Source organism: Mustela nigripes, chromosome 8 (assembly GCF_022355385.1).
Source record: "Mustela nigripes isolate SB6536 chromosome 8, MUSNIG.SB6536, whole genome shotgun sequence".
NCBI lineage: Eukaryota > Metazoa > Chordata > Mammalia > Carnivora > Mustelidae > Mustela > Mustela nigripes.
Genome location: NC_081564.1, coordinates 64260524 through 64278104, shown reverse-complemented (window position 1 = coordinate 64278104; position 17581 = coordinate 64260524). Strand labels below are relative to the sequence as shown.

The 17581-nt window shown below is 43.4% G+C and overlaps 1 protein-coding gene across 2 annotated transcripts in view; it reads left to right on the top strand.

Annotated features, from left to right (window-relative positions):
• The window catches only part of EPG5 (ectopic P-granules 5 autophagy tethering factor), a 105012-nt gene that overhangs the window by 38205 nt on the left and 49226 nt on the right, over positions 1-17581 (top strand). For both annotated transcript variants that reach the window (XM_059409581.1, XM_059409582.1), the window contains 11 exons: positions 596-760; positions 2635-2754; positions 3401-3660; positions 7080-7220; positions 8688-8832; positions 9059-9256; positions 9636-9746; positions 11149-11271; positions 12158-12324; positions 13139-13360; positions 15141-15264. In XM_059409581.1, the coding sequence (XP_059265564.1) occupies positions 596-760; positions 2635-2754; positions 3401-3660; positions 7080-7220; positions 8688-8832; positions 9059-9256; positions 9636-9746; positions 11149-11271; positions 12158-12324; positions 13139-13360; positions 15141-15264 (1776 nt within the window). The remainder of the gene's footprint in view (positions 1-595; positions 761-2634; positions 2755-3400; positions 3661-7079; positions 7221-8687; positions 8833-9058; positions 9257-9635; positions 9747-11148; positions 11272-12157; positions 12325-13138; positions 13361-15140; positions 15265-17581) is intronic.

Here is a 17581-nt window from a genome sequence, read left to right as displayed (position 1 = left end):
GTTGCATACATTATGAGATGCTCGCCATACACTAAATGTAGTCACCATCTGTCATTATACATTATACAAAGTGGTTATAATATCATTGAGCGTAATCCCTATCTGTAGTTCTCATCCCTGTGACTTATTTTATAACTGGAAGATTGTACCTTTTTGCCCATCCCCTTACTCTCCTCCCCTCTGGCAACTACCAGTTTGTTCTCTGTATTTGAGTCTAGTTCTATTTTTTGTTTATTTAAATAATTATTTAATGTGCTAGATCTTCTTATAAAATAAATCACTATTCCTCATTTATCATAGCTTTGAACTTGGTCTTGGTACTCTTAAATCTTTTTCTTAAATGGAAATAAGCCAATTTATATATAATAAAAGATTAATGACCTTTACAAAGGGTAACAAAATGTGCTTTTGGTGTATTACTGGTTTTAATACTTACTTCATTTGGTTGTGCATGATGTCCATTTCATTTGTCTAAAAATCAAACAAAACCTCACTTTTGGAAAAAATTTTTTCAAGCAGTTTAATAATATAATATTAAAGTAACAGGATTGTTCTTAATTTTGATCTTAATTATGATCATTTTCTTTCAAATAAGGTTTCTTTATACTTGTTTAAAGAACTGCCTTTGTATCTCTGGAGACCATCTGCCTCTGAGATAGCGGTGATTCGGGATTGGTTATTGAATTATAACCTGACAATGGTGAAGAATAAATTGGCCTGCGTTATTCTAGAAGGACTGAATTGGGGATTTGGTGAACAGGTATGTATTAAAACCATCCTCTAGAGACTGGAGGTTCTATACACATCGGTTTTAAGAAAACATTTTCTCAAAATGTAAACATTTTCAATTATCATTTGCAAGATCTGCAAATTCTGTTAGCTGTGTCAGAGTTTAGGGTCTTTTCTTTAATTCTGTTTTGCAGAGTGACCATCCCTTAAATGAAGATAAATTGTTCCATGGTGAAAATTCTTAACTTTTTCCTTAGACCATTTGTATCTGTTGTGTTCTCTCTAGCTGTTTACTGAAGTTCCTCCTACTTTCCTCTCCTGCGTTTTGTCTCACATGTCACTGCCACATTTGTTCCCTGAAATACTGTGCATTGGTTAAGAACCTGCACTCACAGCCAGCCTGCATGCCTGGGTTCCGTTCCCAGCTCTGCCACCTCCTGCCTACGTGACCCTGAATGCATCCTGAACTCTCAGGGCTTCAGCTGGTCATCCGTCAGCATTGATAAGAGCATGCTTACCTTGTAGGGTGGTTGTAAGCATTCAGCAAGTTAGGACAAGCAGAACATTTAGGACAATTCTTGGTGCACATTAAGTACTCAGCAGTGGTAGTTTTTGTTAATAATAGTTTATTAATAGTTTTATTAATAATAGTTTATTATTATTCAGAGTTTGCTACCTATCATATTTATCATATGTCTCCAAAGATGCCATGTCAATGATTTTAATTATGAAAACTTGCCTTCCTCTTTACCCTAGACCTTACTAGTTAGCTCCTAGAGCAGAATGTTTCAATGTGATACAGGGAAAATGGAAGAGAACTCAGCCCTCTCTGCCTGCCAGCTTTTGTTCTGAGCAAATCATTTAGTCCTCATAGCCGTCTTGTGAGGTTTGCATGAACTTGACCCTTCTTGTACAGATGAGAAAACGGGAGCCAGGCAGCTCTTTTCCCTGGGTGTTCCTAGCTACCTGGGTCTGCCCCTGGGTCTGTTTGGAGCTTCTCCTACTCCAGTGCTGGTGGGTGAGCACTATAGGGGGTTGTCTTCCATCTTTACGTTTTGTGATTTGTGAGTAGACCTCCCCCTGCCCCCAGGCCTTCCTCTTCCACCAGGCTGTGTGAAGACCTCCCTGTGAGAGTCTCTGTGATCCTTTGTTAGTTAGAAAAGTCATCTTCCATTAAAGGATTAAGAAATGTATTTCTTCAGGTTGCAAGGAAGGTCGGATGGGAAATTGGATAGGCAAATTTAAGCTTCTGAAGGAATATTTTATCTGTGTTATTGAGTATCCTTTTTTTTTTAAGATTTATTTATTATTTATTTATTTAGAGAACGCACCCGTGTGTGTGTAATGGGGGGGAAGCGCGGGGTGCAGATGGGGCAGAGGGAGAGAGAAACTCAAGCAGAGACCCTGAGATCATGACTTGAGCTGAAATCAAGACACTTAAGTGACTAAGCCCACCCAGGTGCCTCTGTGTTGTTGAGCATCTTACATATTTTCCACTGATGATAGAATAATGAAAAGAAGTATAGACTTAATTTATTAAATATTTTCCTATTTAATAATAATTGAACAATTTCCCAGTTTGTGGCAATGCTTTTAAACTTGTAACCCAAAGACTTTATAGAGCTGCTAGAGTGGGGAGAGGGGAGTTACATTCAAAGATATGTTTGATACCTGGGGTCCGAGATGAGTCAGTTTCAAACCTATGTAAGTGCAGTATAATGGTTCTTTAAGATTTCAGTGTCTTTTCCTATTGTCATAACTTAATTGTTAGGGGATGTAATTTTTGGAAAGCTCAAGTTCTATATCCAAGATTCTTCTTTACTACTTTTCTTAGTCGTTTTATTCAAGGGTATGTTAAAGAAAAAATCAAGATGGCATGTTTGTGATTATTTTTCTCCTTCAAAGGGTACCCTTCATTTGGATCGAGCAGTCCATGCTGAAGTGGCTTTAATGATTCTCGAAGCATACCAGAAATACCTTGCACAGAAGCCGTATGCTGGGCTTCTTTCTGAAAGTATGAAGCAGGTATTTCCTTTTCTTATATATGGAGAACATCTTTATTTGTAAGTGGCCTGGGTGGATATAGTTACAATGTTTACCCTTAGATTGCCTAAGAACATCTGGCAGTTTAAGAGATTGAAATTGAATTCTGTGGTTGGATAAAGATTTTCCTTTGAGAAGTAGCCTACATATGACCATTTTAGTATTGTGGAGATCCACGTGAGCTATAGCTGGCAGGTACTGGCTCAGGGGAATGGACTGTTCAGTCAGGAACTTTGCAAACCAGGTTGTTAACCTATTGATATCTTGAAACTGACCATGGTGGGAGTTTTTACAGGACCAAAATTGACAAACCCTGTAAAGGATCTCCCAGGCTCCAGCTGGTTGTTAAAACTTACTTATCATCACAGCATTTGTTGTGTACCAACTTTTGAATTATTACTCCTTTGCTTGCACTGACTCACATCAGGTTCACAAAGTGACTAGCAAGTGAGCGGAAGTGGTCAGTTGTGAGAAATTGTTTTAATTGAGTGCTGCAAACACTGAGTACTGGTAAGTAGTATGTCCTCTCTTTTGAGGACGTTGTTGATCACAGAAGGAAATGGGCGGGGGAGCTTACTGATTTAATTTGTATGTGACTAATGTGGTTTAAAATAAATAATTGTTTTAGGTTTCATATTTGGCCAGTATTGTTCGATATGGAGAGACACCTGAGACCTCATTTAACCAGTGGGCCTGGAACTTGATCCTGAGGTTAAAACTGCACAAAAATGACTATGGAATACAGCAGAATTGTCCAACTGTTCCCTTCTCCAGCACTGTGCCTGACATGACAGAGTCACCCACGTTTCATCCTCTCTTGAAAGCTGTTAAGGCGGGCATGCCCATTGGCTGTTATCTTGCCTTAGCTATGACCGCCGTGGGCCACAGGTACAGTGTGGGCTGAACCCCTAGGGTTGCTGAACCTTAGTCAATGATTCTAGATCTCATTTTGCACATCCCAAGGTCTGAGACCTCCATCAAACCTATCCAAGGGTGATGAGGACCAAATTATAAGCCTTATTAATGGCTTCTCCAGGGGAAATGCTGCCCAAATTCATATAAGACATAATTGTACCAGAGAGTCACCTCATAGAGTGTGGAGAGGGTATGCCTGTCCACAAGAGTGGACAGCAGTAGGTGTCATGTCAGCAGTAGGTGTTTTCCTTGGAATAGAGAGCACATAAAAATAATTGGCTATCCATACTGCATTTTGTTTAAAGTGATGGCAGCCCAGCTTCTCTGCTATAAGCCTAAACCGGCCCAGGGAAAGGAAATTTCCTGATCACGTCTCATGCCTCTCTGGCATGAGTCCAGAGTTGTCTCTGTTTCTTCCACTGGAGCATTTGCGGCACTGTGTTGTAGTTGTTCAGTCTTCCCGGGATCGTCCGTGAGGTCCTAACCTCACGAATCATGTTTATCTTGTGTTACCATTTCATTCCTACTACTGATGATGGCTGTAGCTGGTGCCGTAAGTAGCTGGTGCAGAGAGTAAGTGAATGAGTTCTTAATTGGTTAAAAATCCTTTTATTTATTTTTTTTAAAGATCATTTTCCTATGGTGTATTAATTTTTTCTAGCCTACCTGTTTTTCTAAAATCTCTTTCACCTCCACACTTTCTGGTTCACACATTTTAGGCACACTGTGATATCTCATTAGCATCCCAATTTCAACATCTTGTTTCACATTACATATATTTTTGGTGAGTTGCCGGCTGTCCTATCGGTTGTTTGTGCTCTGAAGTGGGAGAGATTTGGAATTGGTAGTTAGCTGCCTTCAGGCTGCTGGCAGTTCAGTGGAGCTGGCGGACAGAAAGCAATTGGCGCTGAGGATGTGACCGTGGGCCGGCTGAGGTTGGTAGAGCGATGCTCCGCCACCCTAGCTGCTCTTTACAGTGCTGTCTGGAGTGATTCTAAAGCTACCTGGATGGGGAAGAGGGTGAGAATCAAAATCTCATTGGCCTGGGGGCCAGATTATTCTAAGGTCCAGCCTGGATTGGGAAGGAATTTCAAGGAAGGAGAGATCATGAGTGCAGGATACCTACATGGAGGAGCTAAGCTTTGGAGAGGAGTCTTAAGTAGAGAAGGCATCCGAGGCTGGGGGCAGAGTGGTGACGCTCACCCACTCCAGGTGACCAGTGCCCCCGATGTGGAAGATTCAGCCACGGGCCTTGCCCCGCCCCCTCACTCCCCGCAGCACCTGTGCACTCCGAGCCCCACCCTTACTGTATCGCAGTGAGGTCGTGTCTCTCGCTCCCCTCGTGCACTCCATGCTCCTTGAGGGCAGGGCATTGTCTTGTCATCTGCGGATCTCCGCAGCTTGGAGTAGGAGGTGCTTGGCTGCACGAACTTGGGGGGGAGCAGTGGGTGTCTGAGTGAGGAGGAGGGAGGTGCGGGGTGACCCCCTGACTGAAGCCCATGCTTCACTTTAGGGAGCGGAGGTGACCAGGTGGGTGAGGATGGCCCAGCTGTGATGGACAGATGTGAAAGTCCGGTGGAAGAGGGTAGAACTGATCCACTGGGATGAGGAGAGATGTTACACAGGTGCTTTGGAAGGCACTCTGCATTTTTCCAGTAACTGTAGTGTCATTTGCTAGGTCCAGTTTCCGGTATCTCAGGTTCCTCGTCTCTAAAACGGGAGTCATGACAGTACTAGACTCGATGAGCCTTGAGTGAGCGGTAATACATGTGGATTCTGAGTGTAGCGCTCTGACCTTAATCTTTCATGATTTCTCTCATATCTTGTATTCCTTCTGGGACCGCCATCTCCTTGTTCGCTGATGCTACCGTGGGTCTATTTGCTTGGTGCTGATTACTGAATCCCTAATGGGAGTGAAGATGAGAATAAAGTGTTTCTCTTTGGGCTGCCATGGTAGTCAGGGATGTATATATACCAGAACTAGCTTGAAACAATCTCACGAATGTGCTTGGGATTGGGGACGGAGTGTGCAGGGATGTGAGTTGTGCATGAATATGGTATCATGTAGTACAGAGAACGATAGGCAGAGAAATCACCCAGAATCTTTCTCACCCTAACGAAACATTGTTTTTTTTCTGTTGGTTTTTAATCCAGTATTTCTTCCTTTGATGTTTTTTAGAGTTATAATGTATGCATAATTTTGTATATCCTTTGTTTCTCATTCTGATATTACAGACATTTTCCTGTGGCATAATCTTTGTGCTGTTACTTTTATTTTTTGAGAGGACTTTTTACCTTAGAATTAAGGCAGTATAATCAAACTATAGAAGTAGGAAGATGGGAGAAAGAGCCACTTAGTTCTGCTTCTCCAGCACAATGACCATTTTGGCGTGACACCATCCCTGTGTTTTTTTCCTTCTATATGATTCTTTATTAGTTGTTGTTCACCCCCCTGCCCCCCAGCATCAGTATAGTAGAATTTTTCCATGTTACCCTTGGATATCATATGCATTCTTTTTGAAGATTTTATTTATTTTATTTTTTAGATAGAAAGAGAGGGAGAGAGTGCCAGTGTGGGGGAGGAACAAAGGCGGGGGGAAAGAATCTTAAATTGTGCTGAGCACGGAATCCCATTTGGGGCTCGATCTCACTCTGAGATCGTGACCTGAGCTGAAACCAAGAGTCAGATGCTTAACCAACTAAGCCACCCAGGTGCCCCTTGTATGCATTATTTTTATGTGATGTAATAATATTTGCATTGAATGGATTTTTCCAAAATTCACATAATCATTTCTGCCTCTTGAGTTTGTGTTTTTAAATTTTGAAAAGTGCATCTTTACGTGACTCATCTGTCATATTTTTCTCCACCTTTGAGATTATTTCTTAAAGATAGGTTTTCTGAAGTGAGTCAAAGAATAGATAAATTTTTATGCAAATTAGTTTCAGAAGAATTTTGCCAGCTTATACTAACAGAGTAAACTCACTTCTGAATCTTCCCTTTGCTCTCATACCTTGTAGAAATATGCAGACAGTGAGAGCCCCATGGCTCTTAGAAGAAACACCATTTGGGAAGTAAAATTAGGTAGTGGCCAGTGCTCTGGATTGGAAATTTGCAAACCTGGGTTCTCATTTTGGCCTTACACTAGGAAATTATGTGAATTTGGGCATTTCGCTATTCTCATCTATAAAGTAAAAATAGAGATGAACTGTTTAATTCCTTTGTACTTCCCGAGTCCCAGTGCTGGTATTTCTGTGTGAAGTTTGGCTACGCGCAACATGTGTTGGAGACCTGAGATCATCTTGGGTGGCAAGTGGGCTGATGGCCCATTGGAAGAAAAGCATTTCCTGAACTGGCAACCTTGACTGCTCATTGCCTTTGTCTCTTTCCATAGCATCGAGAAGTTCTGTGCAGAAGGCATCTCACTGTTGGGAATTCTGGTCCATTCGAGGCATTTGAGAACAGTGGTTCATGTCCTGGATAAGATCCTGCCTTTGTTCTACCCTTGCCAGTATTACCTTCTGAAGAACGAGCAGTGAGTAGAGGGAGGACCGACGACTGTGTTTTCAAGTAAAGTAGGGAATGATGTGATTTGGTAGTGTATTTTTTATTTAAGAGGCAGAAAACTTCCTGCCCAGTTTAGAATGCAGGTTGATGAACAGTGACTCTTAATAATGACTGAGTTGATGAACAGTGACTCTTAATAATGATTCCAGTTTATTTTCAAGAGATATTTCCCTTTCTTACTTAATTTTAGATTGCTTGTAGCTTATTAGTATTTGACAAAGCGGTTGTTTCCATGAAACCTGCTGACATTGAGCAGCAAATGGCTTTGCCATTGTAACAGTAGTGAAACACATTGCTTTTCATGGTCTGCAGTATTACAGACAGATGAGATACATAGGAAGGTTCTCATCACACGAGGCATTGATAATCTTGTGGAGAAAACAAGACTTTTGAGGTAATTACAAAGTCATGAAGCAAGACCATGCTGTGTGTATAGGTTGCATTTGCATATGGGTAAAAGTATATGGGATTTATAGTAAAAGAAATAGCTGTTTGGGGAGGGAGGGAATTAAGGATAGGGTATTAATCAAGATTCTTAATTGAACATGATAAAAATCCAGTGCACACTGGTTTCACCAAGAAGGGCGTATATTGGCTCATGTAATTGGGAAAAAAGCTCATGATAACATCAGGTGATTTTATTCTAAAGTGGTAGTTCTCAGCCAGGGGTGATTTTGACCTTCAGAGGACATTTGGTAATGTCTAGAGATGATTTTGGTTGTCACATCCTGGTCGGGGGTGGAGTAGGAGGCAGTAGGTGGTTGAGCAAGGGGATGGTTGAGGGGAAGGGATGGAGGCTTAGTGGGTTAGATATATTTTAGATGGCAGGGAGGGGTCAGGAAGTGTCCTTTGGGGAAAGGACATCCTAAATGAGATGCGCGGGGAATGAGTAGGAGTTTGCCAGGTTGGGTGTTGGGGAGTGTTTCAGGGAGAAAACCCAGACAAAACAGAGGAGAGAGGAGGGAGTCGGTACATCCAGGGAACTGAGGGCACTTCCTGACTAATTGTGGTGGGACACCCCCGACATGTGCCCTTATACCAACCAACCGTGTATGAAGGTGACACCCAGTACCAGATTGTGATGATTTCCTAAACATCTCAGCTTTTGTGAGGGTAGAGAGTGGGGAGGGGATAAAGGGGCCCTTGGGATGTTGTTCCTCTAATGCTCTTTAATTTGTGCATGTTTGTATGTCTTGGATCTATGTGTTCACTGTACTTCTGCAGGTAGATAGAATTCCTTTTAACCCACCTTAAATTTGAAAACTTCATTCTTCTGAAATTCTCGAAGATTTATTGAAATCCCTAAGTAGAACTTTGATCTGGGATCAGTTTTAATATTTTAATATTTTTCTGTTTCCTCATAAGTAATTAGCTACTGGAAACTTTATTGACTTCTGATTAGAAGGTCAAATGTGTTGTCCTTCATTCCTGGCAGGTTCCTGTCACACCTCCTCCTGTTCCTGCACTTGGACAGTGGTGTCCCTCAGGGTGTCACACAGCAGGTCACCCACAAAGTGGCACAGCACCTGACGGGAGCCAGCCATGGGGACAATGTGAAGCTTCTCAACAGCATGATCCAGGTCAGGCCCCTAGGAAGCTCCCACATCTACGCTGGCCCATCTTCCCCGTCAGGCACCCTGCTGTTAGCACATCTGAGTGTTGGTCATTTCAAAGCACTTGGCACAGTGTTTTTGGTCAAGAACATCAGCAGATTTGGGCTTTGCAGTGGAAGTAGTTATTTTGTTGGTGTCTTAAAAATGGGAGACTGACTCTTACCTCCACATGACCTAAGCCCTTTCTCCATAGGCCCACATATCCGTAAGCACCCAGCCCAATGAAGTGGGCCCTGTTGCCGTGTTGGAGTTCTGGGTCCAGGCTCTAATAAGCCAGCATCTTTGGTACCGAGAGCAAGCCATTCTCTTCCTCATGGACCACTTGTGTAAAACAGCTTTTGAGCTGATGCAGGAAGACTGTGTACAGAAATTACTTTACCAGCAACATAAGGTAAACCTGTTAGAGAATTTTTCTTTCAATCCTTGGCTAGATAGTGGCCTTCTCAGAACATTCCCCAAATGCATCGTTCCCAGTACTACTCTGGGGCCAGTGCCTTTTTAAAGCTTGTTCTTGATGGTGCCTTATCTTGGGAACCATAGTCCCTGCTAATGTAGACTCCAGAGAAGCCAAAGGAAAAGACCCCCCAGGAGGAGCCTTGCTCCTTGCATTTGGCTGTAACACGCTTCCTGCGACTCTCATTGCTGAGGGACTAATTAGTGAAATCCATGTCTTACCAGAACCTACCATTGTAAGAGGCTAATTGCTGATATTCTCGGTAAGGTTTTTTAAAAAACTTTTCTCTTTGCTGCATATCCTGTCCCATGTGTAGAATGCTTTGGGTTACCACTGTGATCGGAGTCTGCTCTCTTCTTTGGTGAGCTGGATCGTAGCTGGCAACATCACTCCTTCTTTTGTGGAGGGCTTGGCCACGCCCACTCAGGTAGGAAAGCCCTTGTGGTCCATTGGTGATCTTTGCAAACTTTTAATGTTGTTATCATCTTTGTTGATGTAGTGCTACTAACTTTAAGTAGCGCTCCTTTAGTACTTACAGTGTTGCAGAACCCTCCCAGTGGCCTCTGCTGAGGTGGTGCGGTTGCTCTTCTGTTTCATGGAGGAGTTAACCGAGGTTTGGTGGGGCCAGGTGGCTGGCTCAGGATCATACAGCTCGTGGTCAGGCCTGGTCTGCCCAACTGCAGAGCCTGCCAGCAGCATGGTTAAGAGTGGACACTGGGGCTGCCTGGGTGGCTCAGTCGGTTAAGCATCTGCCTTCGGCTCAGGTCATCATCTCAGGGTCCTGGGATCCAGCTCCACATCGGGCTCCCAGCTCAGCAGGGAGCCTGCTTCTGCCTCTCCCCCTGCCTGTGCTGTCTCTCTCTCTGTCTCCAGTGAATTAAAAAAAAAAACACAAAACCCACACAAAACGGACACTGGAGCCAGATGACCTGGGGCTCAGTCTGCTCTTTGTCTGCCCTGTGCCTCAGCAGCTTGCATACCTCTCTGTCCTCAGTTTCCTCCGCTGGGGAACGGGAATAATGACTGCACCTGCATGTAACGCACTCAGACGTGTGCTTAGTCCAGCCCCACTGCACGGACTCGGTGTTGGCTGCTGTTGCCATTGTGAGCAGCGGCAGCAGCTTTTTCTTCATTATTACCCCTGTCTGACTCTGTGTGTCCGATTATGTCCCCGATTGATCACTTCCACCACTAGTGACATCCTTCAGCCTCCTGTCGGTCTGGCCTCCTGCTCCTCCTTGTACCTCTTGTGATCAGCGGCAGCACCCTCCTTGCTCTTGCCCACCCATGTCCCTGGTTTCCGCTGCTCTGCCTCTGCCTCACCTGGTCTTCTTGCCAGGCCTGCCTTCACCTCCGTTCCCCGTGCAGAGCCGTCTCTGGCGTGTTCGCCTCTGTGATCCGCGCTCCTTCTGCCAGCTTCCCGTAGCCACTGACTCCTGATTCTGTGCTCACCACCTCTCACTTCACCTTATAGTTACTTACGCATTAGTTTCAGCTCCTCAGAGAGGTGGAAAACTTCTGGAGGGCAGAGCTTAGATTGTCTCTCTTTCCTGTCCCTCATAAAATAAATAATTATTGTGTGAACAAACATCTTCTTTTACTGAAGGAGCATTTCTGAAGGAATTTAGCATTTTTCAATGATTTGTTTTTTTTAAGTTTGTATCTGCGACAAGAACAGTGATAGGTGTAAGAACTCTACTAATTTGGGGAACCATAAATATTTGTTGATTGAGATACCTGGTAGAAGAGATGTGCATTTGTAGAATATCGGGATGATTTGGTCTGAGCGAGCTGCTCATTCCGCTCACCCTTACCTGCTGTCCTTGTAGGTTTGGTTCGCCTGGACAGTGCTGAATGTGGAATCCATCTTTGAAGAAGACTCCCAGCTCCGAAGAGTTGTCGAAGGGGAATTGGTCATAAACTCTGCTTTTACCCCTGACCAAGCTCTGAAGGTGCAAAAGGCTGATGTGCATTTGAGTGGGGAGAAGGTGGTTTATTGATGGATTCATCTAATAGCTTCTGAACTTGGGGTGTTTCCTTTTGTTGTAAATGTTTGGCAAGTACAACATCCAAACCAGTTCTTAAAACTGTATAATTGAAGCTTATTCTTCCTTTCCAAGCTTTATTTAGCATAACATGTCACCACCTAATGATTGAAGTCTGTGTTCACGCATGAGTGCAGGGGTTTACCCTCATTTTAAAACCGTTTCCCATGTGAGTCCCCTGAAGAGCTTCCTTAAAAATCAGATTCCTGGACCCTGGCTTTTGAAATTCTGAGTTTTGAAGTCTGGAGCGGGACCAGGAATTTGTTTTAAAAACTCCCTGGCTGATCCTTAAGCTCACTGAAGGGAGAAAAAGAATGGGATGAGGCTTTAGAATGAAAGACCTGTGTTAGGGTCTCCTAATAGAGACATGGCTTTTGGGTTTCAGATCCTGTCATGGAGTTTATAATTCTTGAAAGTTCTTTTCAAATCTAAGTTTTCAAGAGTTTGATAATGTTTGACAGTAAAATTGACTTGATTTTCCTGTCATTCTGCTTCCTGGCACTATGGTGTTTTGTGCACAAAGGCTTGGAAAGGCATGGAAATGAGGTAAAATGTGTAAGACATATTCCAGTCTGGGGGGTCTGTGAAATGTTTTGACAAAAAAAAAAACTGCCCCACACATTTTGCTATCAAGGAGGTTAAAGTATCAGCTAGTGAGTTGGAAATAGGACTTTTTTTTCCTCACTGAATTGAAAACAAAATGTTCAGGGTTTTATTTGGATCATTTAGAAAGAGCAGACTATCTGGAACTGTGACCATGTTATGGGTGCTCAAAGCCCCTCTTCTTTTGTAGAAGGCCCAGGCCCAGCTGAAGCTTCCCATCGTCCCGTCCCTCCAGAGGCTGCTGATTTATCGTTGGGCCCACCAGGCCCTTGTCACGCCTTCCGATCACCCTCTTCTGCCTCTCATTTGGCAGAAGTTCTTCCTCCTGTATCTTCATCGCCCAGGACCGCAATATGGGTATGGTACCCAGTGTAGTTGTGTCTGTGAACCTGTTCTTGACTCTGTAGTCTGCTCTCATGCTCATTGTGGCCTGTGAGTTAGAACCATCCTCCAACCTCTGGCTAGGAGTCCGCCTCTCTTCCTGGTTCACATTTATGAGACTAGACAGTTTGTGAGTTTAGGGTATCTTGTGGCAGCTCCCCGGGTAAAGGCAGCGCCTGGAGCTGGGCACGGTATAGCAGAGAGCTCCCGGAGCTCAAAGGGAGTGAAACTGTCCGAAGCAGGCTGCTCGTGTGACTGTTGTGGGGGCCGTCCATGCAGACCTGTGAAGGGCAGAAGCAGGTGTGGACAAAGGCTGGGCAGTGCCCGGCAGCTCTTGGTTCTGTGCCTGGGGGTGTCTAACATTTCCCCTGAGTATGAAGAGACTCTGGCCAGCTGGACCTGTCCACTGTTCCTGACTGTGTTCTCTGGCTTCAACTCAGTTCCTAGCTCACCCTTAGTCCCTTACCTCAGTCCTTCAGAATGTACAGATACTGGTTCTTAGGCTCTTCTGTTTTCTGCCAGCTTGCAAGTTCTTCTAGAACACTGTCTTTATTCTCTACCACTAAGTGGTGATTGTTTCTTAAATTTGGGTAGCATTTCATTCTTTTTAAAACTGCTTTCATATGCACCATGCTTGTGGGAGCCTCATACGAACCACTGAGGTAGAAATAACAGATATTGATTTAATGTGGTATATTGCTAGCCACTGAATTGGCAATTGATTGCAATTGTGTGCCACATGGAAAGAGCATCTTGGGTTGATCTTGTGATGTGTGCTTGTATTTTTAAGGTTACCTATAGATGGTTGTATTGGAAGAAGGTTTTTTCAAAGTCCTGCTCATATCAATTTATTGAAAGAAATGAAGAGGCGCCTGACGGAGGTGGCCGACTTCCACCATGCTGCGAGCAAGGCACTCCGCGTCCCAGCAGAGGGCAGTGAAGGGCCATCTGCCAGCCAGGCGGGGACCCCGGGTTACCTGACTTCGCCGGAGCTGCACACGGAGCTTGTGAGGTGGGCCGTGGTTATTGAGCCATCTCTGCTGTCGCTGGCAGCATCGGGAACACTGTTGGAGCAGCTGTTTGTGCGACAGCCTGCCAGATGTCATTCTCTCAACCCTGTTGGATTTTATAAAGAGGGAGGTTTGCACTGGGTTTGCTTGGGGTAATGCTTCTTTTCTGTGTTCCTCATGAGAAGGGAATCGGCACTTTGGATACAGCTCTGTCAAGTGCCTGGAGTCTGAATGGAAGGTCTTAAACCAGAGGGCTGATGTCTCTCTCTTCTTTCTCTCTATGTAATAACAGAAACCAGAGCAGTCGGTCACAGGAGGTGAACATTTAGTAAAGCCTGCCAGGACAGTTCTCAAAAGGAAATTCATAAGGAAGGCAGGGTTCTTTAAGCGAAGTTCATATAGCTCTTGGAATCTGCCTGAGGTAGGGTAGCAATCACCCAAAACTGCTTCTAAAATCAGGCACAATGTAGGTAGCCCCCAAAGATTAAGAACTCTGAAGTAAGTGTGGTCCCTTTGACACAGGTCCTTTACTTTTCATTTATGCTTGCCATAAACCAGGTATTAGTCTTCTAAATAAGACTTAATAAAATGGCTTCTAATCATTAGCCCTGGATGCCAAATGTCTTGGTGAGGAAACCGGGGTTTTGATCCAGTGCTGAGGCTTCAGGCTTGCCTGACCTGAAAGCCCTTCAGGCTATCTTTCTACCTCCGGGGTGATTTCCCCCCTTACCTTGCTTGCTTAAAGGAGAACCTACTTTTAGCCAGGTTTAAGCAGTGGGGAGGCTCAATCTTTGAACATTTTAGATCAGCCAAGAAAGTTTGATGTGTGGTTCTGCCTCTTGTAAACCCCCATTCCTTTGACATATTGGTAAAGTAGCCATCTAAGTGAGCCAGAAGCTGGAAGAGAACCCTGTGCTGGCCTCCTCCTTGTGAGAACCTCAGGGTCCTGTCCGTCTTCCTACACGGGCTGCCCTGGAGGTAAGGGAGGTGGTTTTCCATGTTACTGAGCAGAGCCAAGCCATGCACCTCCCAGACCCCACCCTGCAGCTTGTGTGCCAGACTCCTCTAGCCTCGCCTTGCTGCAAATGGGTGCTTAAAATACTGGTGATCTTAGCTAAATAGACTGTGTTCCTTGCAGAAACAAAGCAAATAAAGGAAACATCATTAAATTTTTACAAAAGTTTTTCCTGGAAAATGGAGGTTTTTTTTCTCTTTTTTTAGCCAGGCTTTGTTTTATTCCTTGTTAATGGGAACAAGGTGTACACATGTTTTTGAGTTCTGTTTGTGATTTCTTGAAGCAGGAGGGCGTCATTGAGCCTAAAGCTGGCAGGTTCTTCCATTGCAAAAGTTTAAGATGGCTTTTAATGTTTTCTCTGAAAGAGAGACAGCGTGTTTTTTGGAATGGTATTTAAATTTTCCAACCACTGAGGCTCACTGTGACTGGATTGCCAAGATGGAAAAATTCCAATTTCAGATCCTAGATCTGTGTTAAAATACCTCCTCTGGTTATTTTTTTCTCTATGGTATATTTATATAGACGTTAATAAAAGAGTTCATAGAGCTCTTTCCTCACAGCCTTGTTGTAGCAATTTCTGCATCATATTGTAAGGATTTGTGACCTTCCTCCCCTTCTGGCCCATGCTTGCGGTGGTGGTTGGAAACGTTTTTGGTATTACGTGCTTGTTACTTTTATGTAGTAGTGACAGTGTTCCTAGAGATGTAAGAAACTTCATTGTTTGCATGTCTTTTTGTATTTTATATAATTCTGTCTTTTTCTTTCAGGCTCTTCAATGTGTATATTTTGTGGCTGGAAGATGAGAATTTTCAAAAAGGAGATACCTATATCCCTTCTCTACCAAAGCATTACGATATTCACAGGCTAGCCAAAGTGATGCAGAATCAGCAGGTAATACTACGGCAGTGTCTCTTTGAGTATACCTGACTGTGATCGAATAGGTCACAATCTAACGTTAAAACCACTTACTGATATGGAAGTGGGGCCACGGGCATGTTCAAAAGGTGTAGCTGGGGTATAAACCCTGAGGAGGGCAGAGGGTACCAGACAGGTGAACGGTGGTCAGATTTCCAAAGGCCATATATCTGCCTTTTTAAAGAATTTGGATATAGTTCTGAAGTGTTTGTTTGAAGAGGCCCTGAAATGGCACGAGTGATTAGATAAATGGATGAATTTAAAGTACGTTGAAGGGCGCCTGGGTGGCTCAGTGGGTTAAAGCCTCTGCCTTTGGCTCAGGTCATGATCCCAGGGTCCTGGGATCGAGCCCCGAATCGGGCTCTCTGCTCAGCAGGGAGCCTGCTTCCTCCTCTCTCTCTGCTTGCCTCTCTGCCTACTTGTGATCTCTGTCTGTCAAATAAATAAATAAAATATTAAAAAAAAAATAAAGTACGTTGAAGAAGAATCAGTAAGATCAAGAGGATTTTCAGATAAAATACACAGGTGGGATGGATCGATACATGAGGACACCCAGATTTCTAGCTTGGGCAGCTAGAGATGCTGTTAACAGAGATCCAGAATACTGGAAGAGGAGGTGCTAGAGGTCGTTCAAGGAGAATGCTCTGTCCAGGATTTGGTAGGGAGGGGTTATGTAGATCTAGAATTCAGAAATGGGGCAGTGTAGGGAATGTGGCTGTGATGGTAGTAGAGCATTTAGACTGAGAAGAGGACTGAACGAAGCCAGAGAACCCTGAGAAGTAACGACATTTAGGGCATAGAGAAATAAGGCTGAGAATACAGGACCCGAGAAACAGGAAAAATAAATGGGCAGTCATGGTGCCCTGAAATTCTTTGAGTCAATTCCGTCTTTATCTCTTCTTTATCCTTCACATGCCAAAGCCTTAACCTAAGAATTAGTGTGTAGTTCTGGTCAGTGGTTTTAAAAGTTAATCATAGCTCCTTGGCTCTCTGGAATTTATCTTGGTTCCCCTTTATCGAGAGAATTTATAGTTTTCTTTCTTTCTTTCTTTCTTTCTTTTTTTTTTGTAAGTCTTTGCTATTTGATTTTTTAGCTCCACTTTTTGATCTGTAGTTCACAGGTAGAGTTGTTCTGTGTTATTGTGGTTTCTGAGACATCTCTGCTTGCCCGCTGCTAATTCTTAGTATTCTTAGTCATTATACCCTGTTGGCAGTTATTTAGCATAGAGGCAGACAAGGTGACATTAGTGACCCCACTTGAAAAAGGTGTGTATACACAGTAGGGGGAATGGTACAGTACTACAGTACCCCCCAACGGTTGTTTGGGGCTTCTAGGATTCAGGCTTGTGATCAGTATGACTTGGGAGTTTCTCCTCGGAGTCTGGAATGCCTTGTGTCATGGTGTGGACATGGTTTAGGACTTCATGGCAGTGTGCTCATTGAGAAACCAGAGACATTTGTAGGGTTAGAGGAATCCTCTAAACAGTTAAAATCAGAAAAAAAAATTGTTTACAAAATGATAGTCCGTGTCTGATCACCCGTTACTACTATTTGCTATAGTTTTTGATGATCACGGAGAGCTGGCATTTCTTCTAATTAGAGACTGTCTCCCTTTCTGATACGTACTGATCACTAGAGTGAAATGGACATAGTGCGAGATACACAAGACAGTTCATTGGAGTGTGGGAAAAGAATACTGAAACTTCCATTTTCTCTCATTTTACCTGTTACTTATTTTACTTTTTATCATAAGAAAAACTTGACCATACAGAAAAATGGAACAGTGCAGCACACATACCCTTGTCCTTTCTCTGCCTGCTGTGGACCAGGTGTCAGATTTTATCTATAGCCTGTCCACCCCCTTTACCCATGTTATCTCGGAACTAATCCTAGAAAGCATTTGATACATAAAAATTTCAAAGAGGAGGGCTTAAAAGGTATTATAACCAAATAACATTTATGTCTGGAAAATAGTAACAGCAGTTTCTTAATAACAAATACCTAAGTAGTGTTCCAGTTTCTGGTTGCCTCATATAGGTCATAAAAGTTTTATTTTCATTTTTACAGTTTGAGTCAGGATCCTCATTTTGTGGTTGGTTGATAGCTCTTAAAGATTTGTTTAATCTACTCGTCCTCCCCTTATTCCTCCAACACCCCCCCCCCCCCCAGTTTGTTTGTGGAAGAAACTGGATAGTTTGTTCATAGAGTTTCTCCACAGTCTGGACTTCACAGATTTTATCTTTGCTAGTGTGGTTTAATATGTTTCTCTGTCCTCTGTCTATCCTGTAAAGTG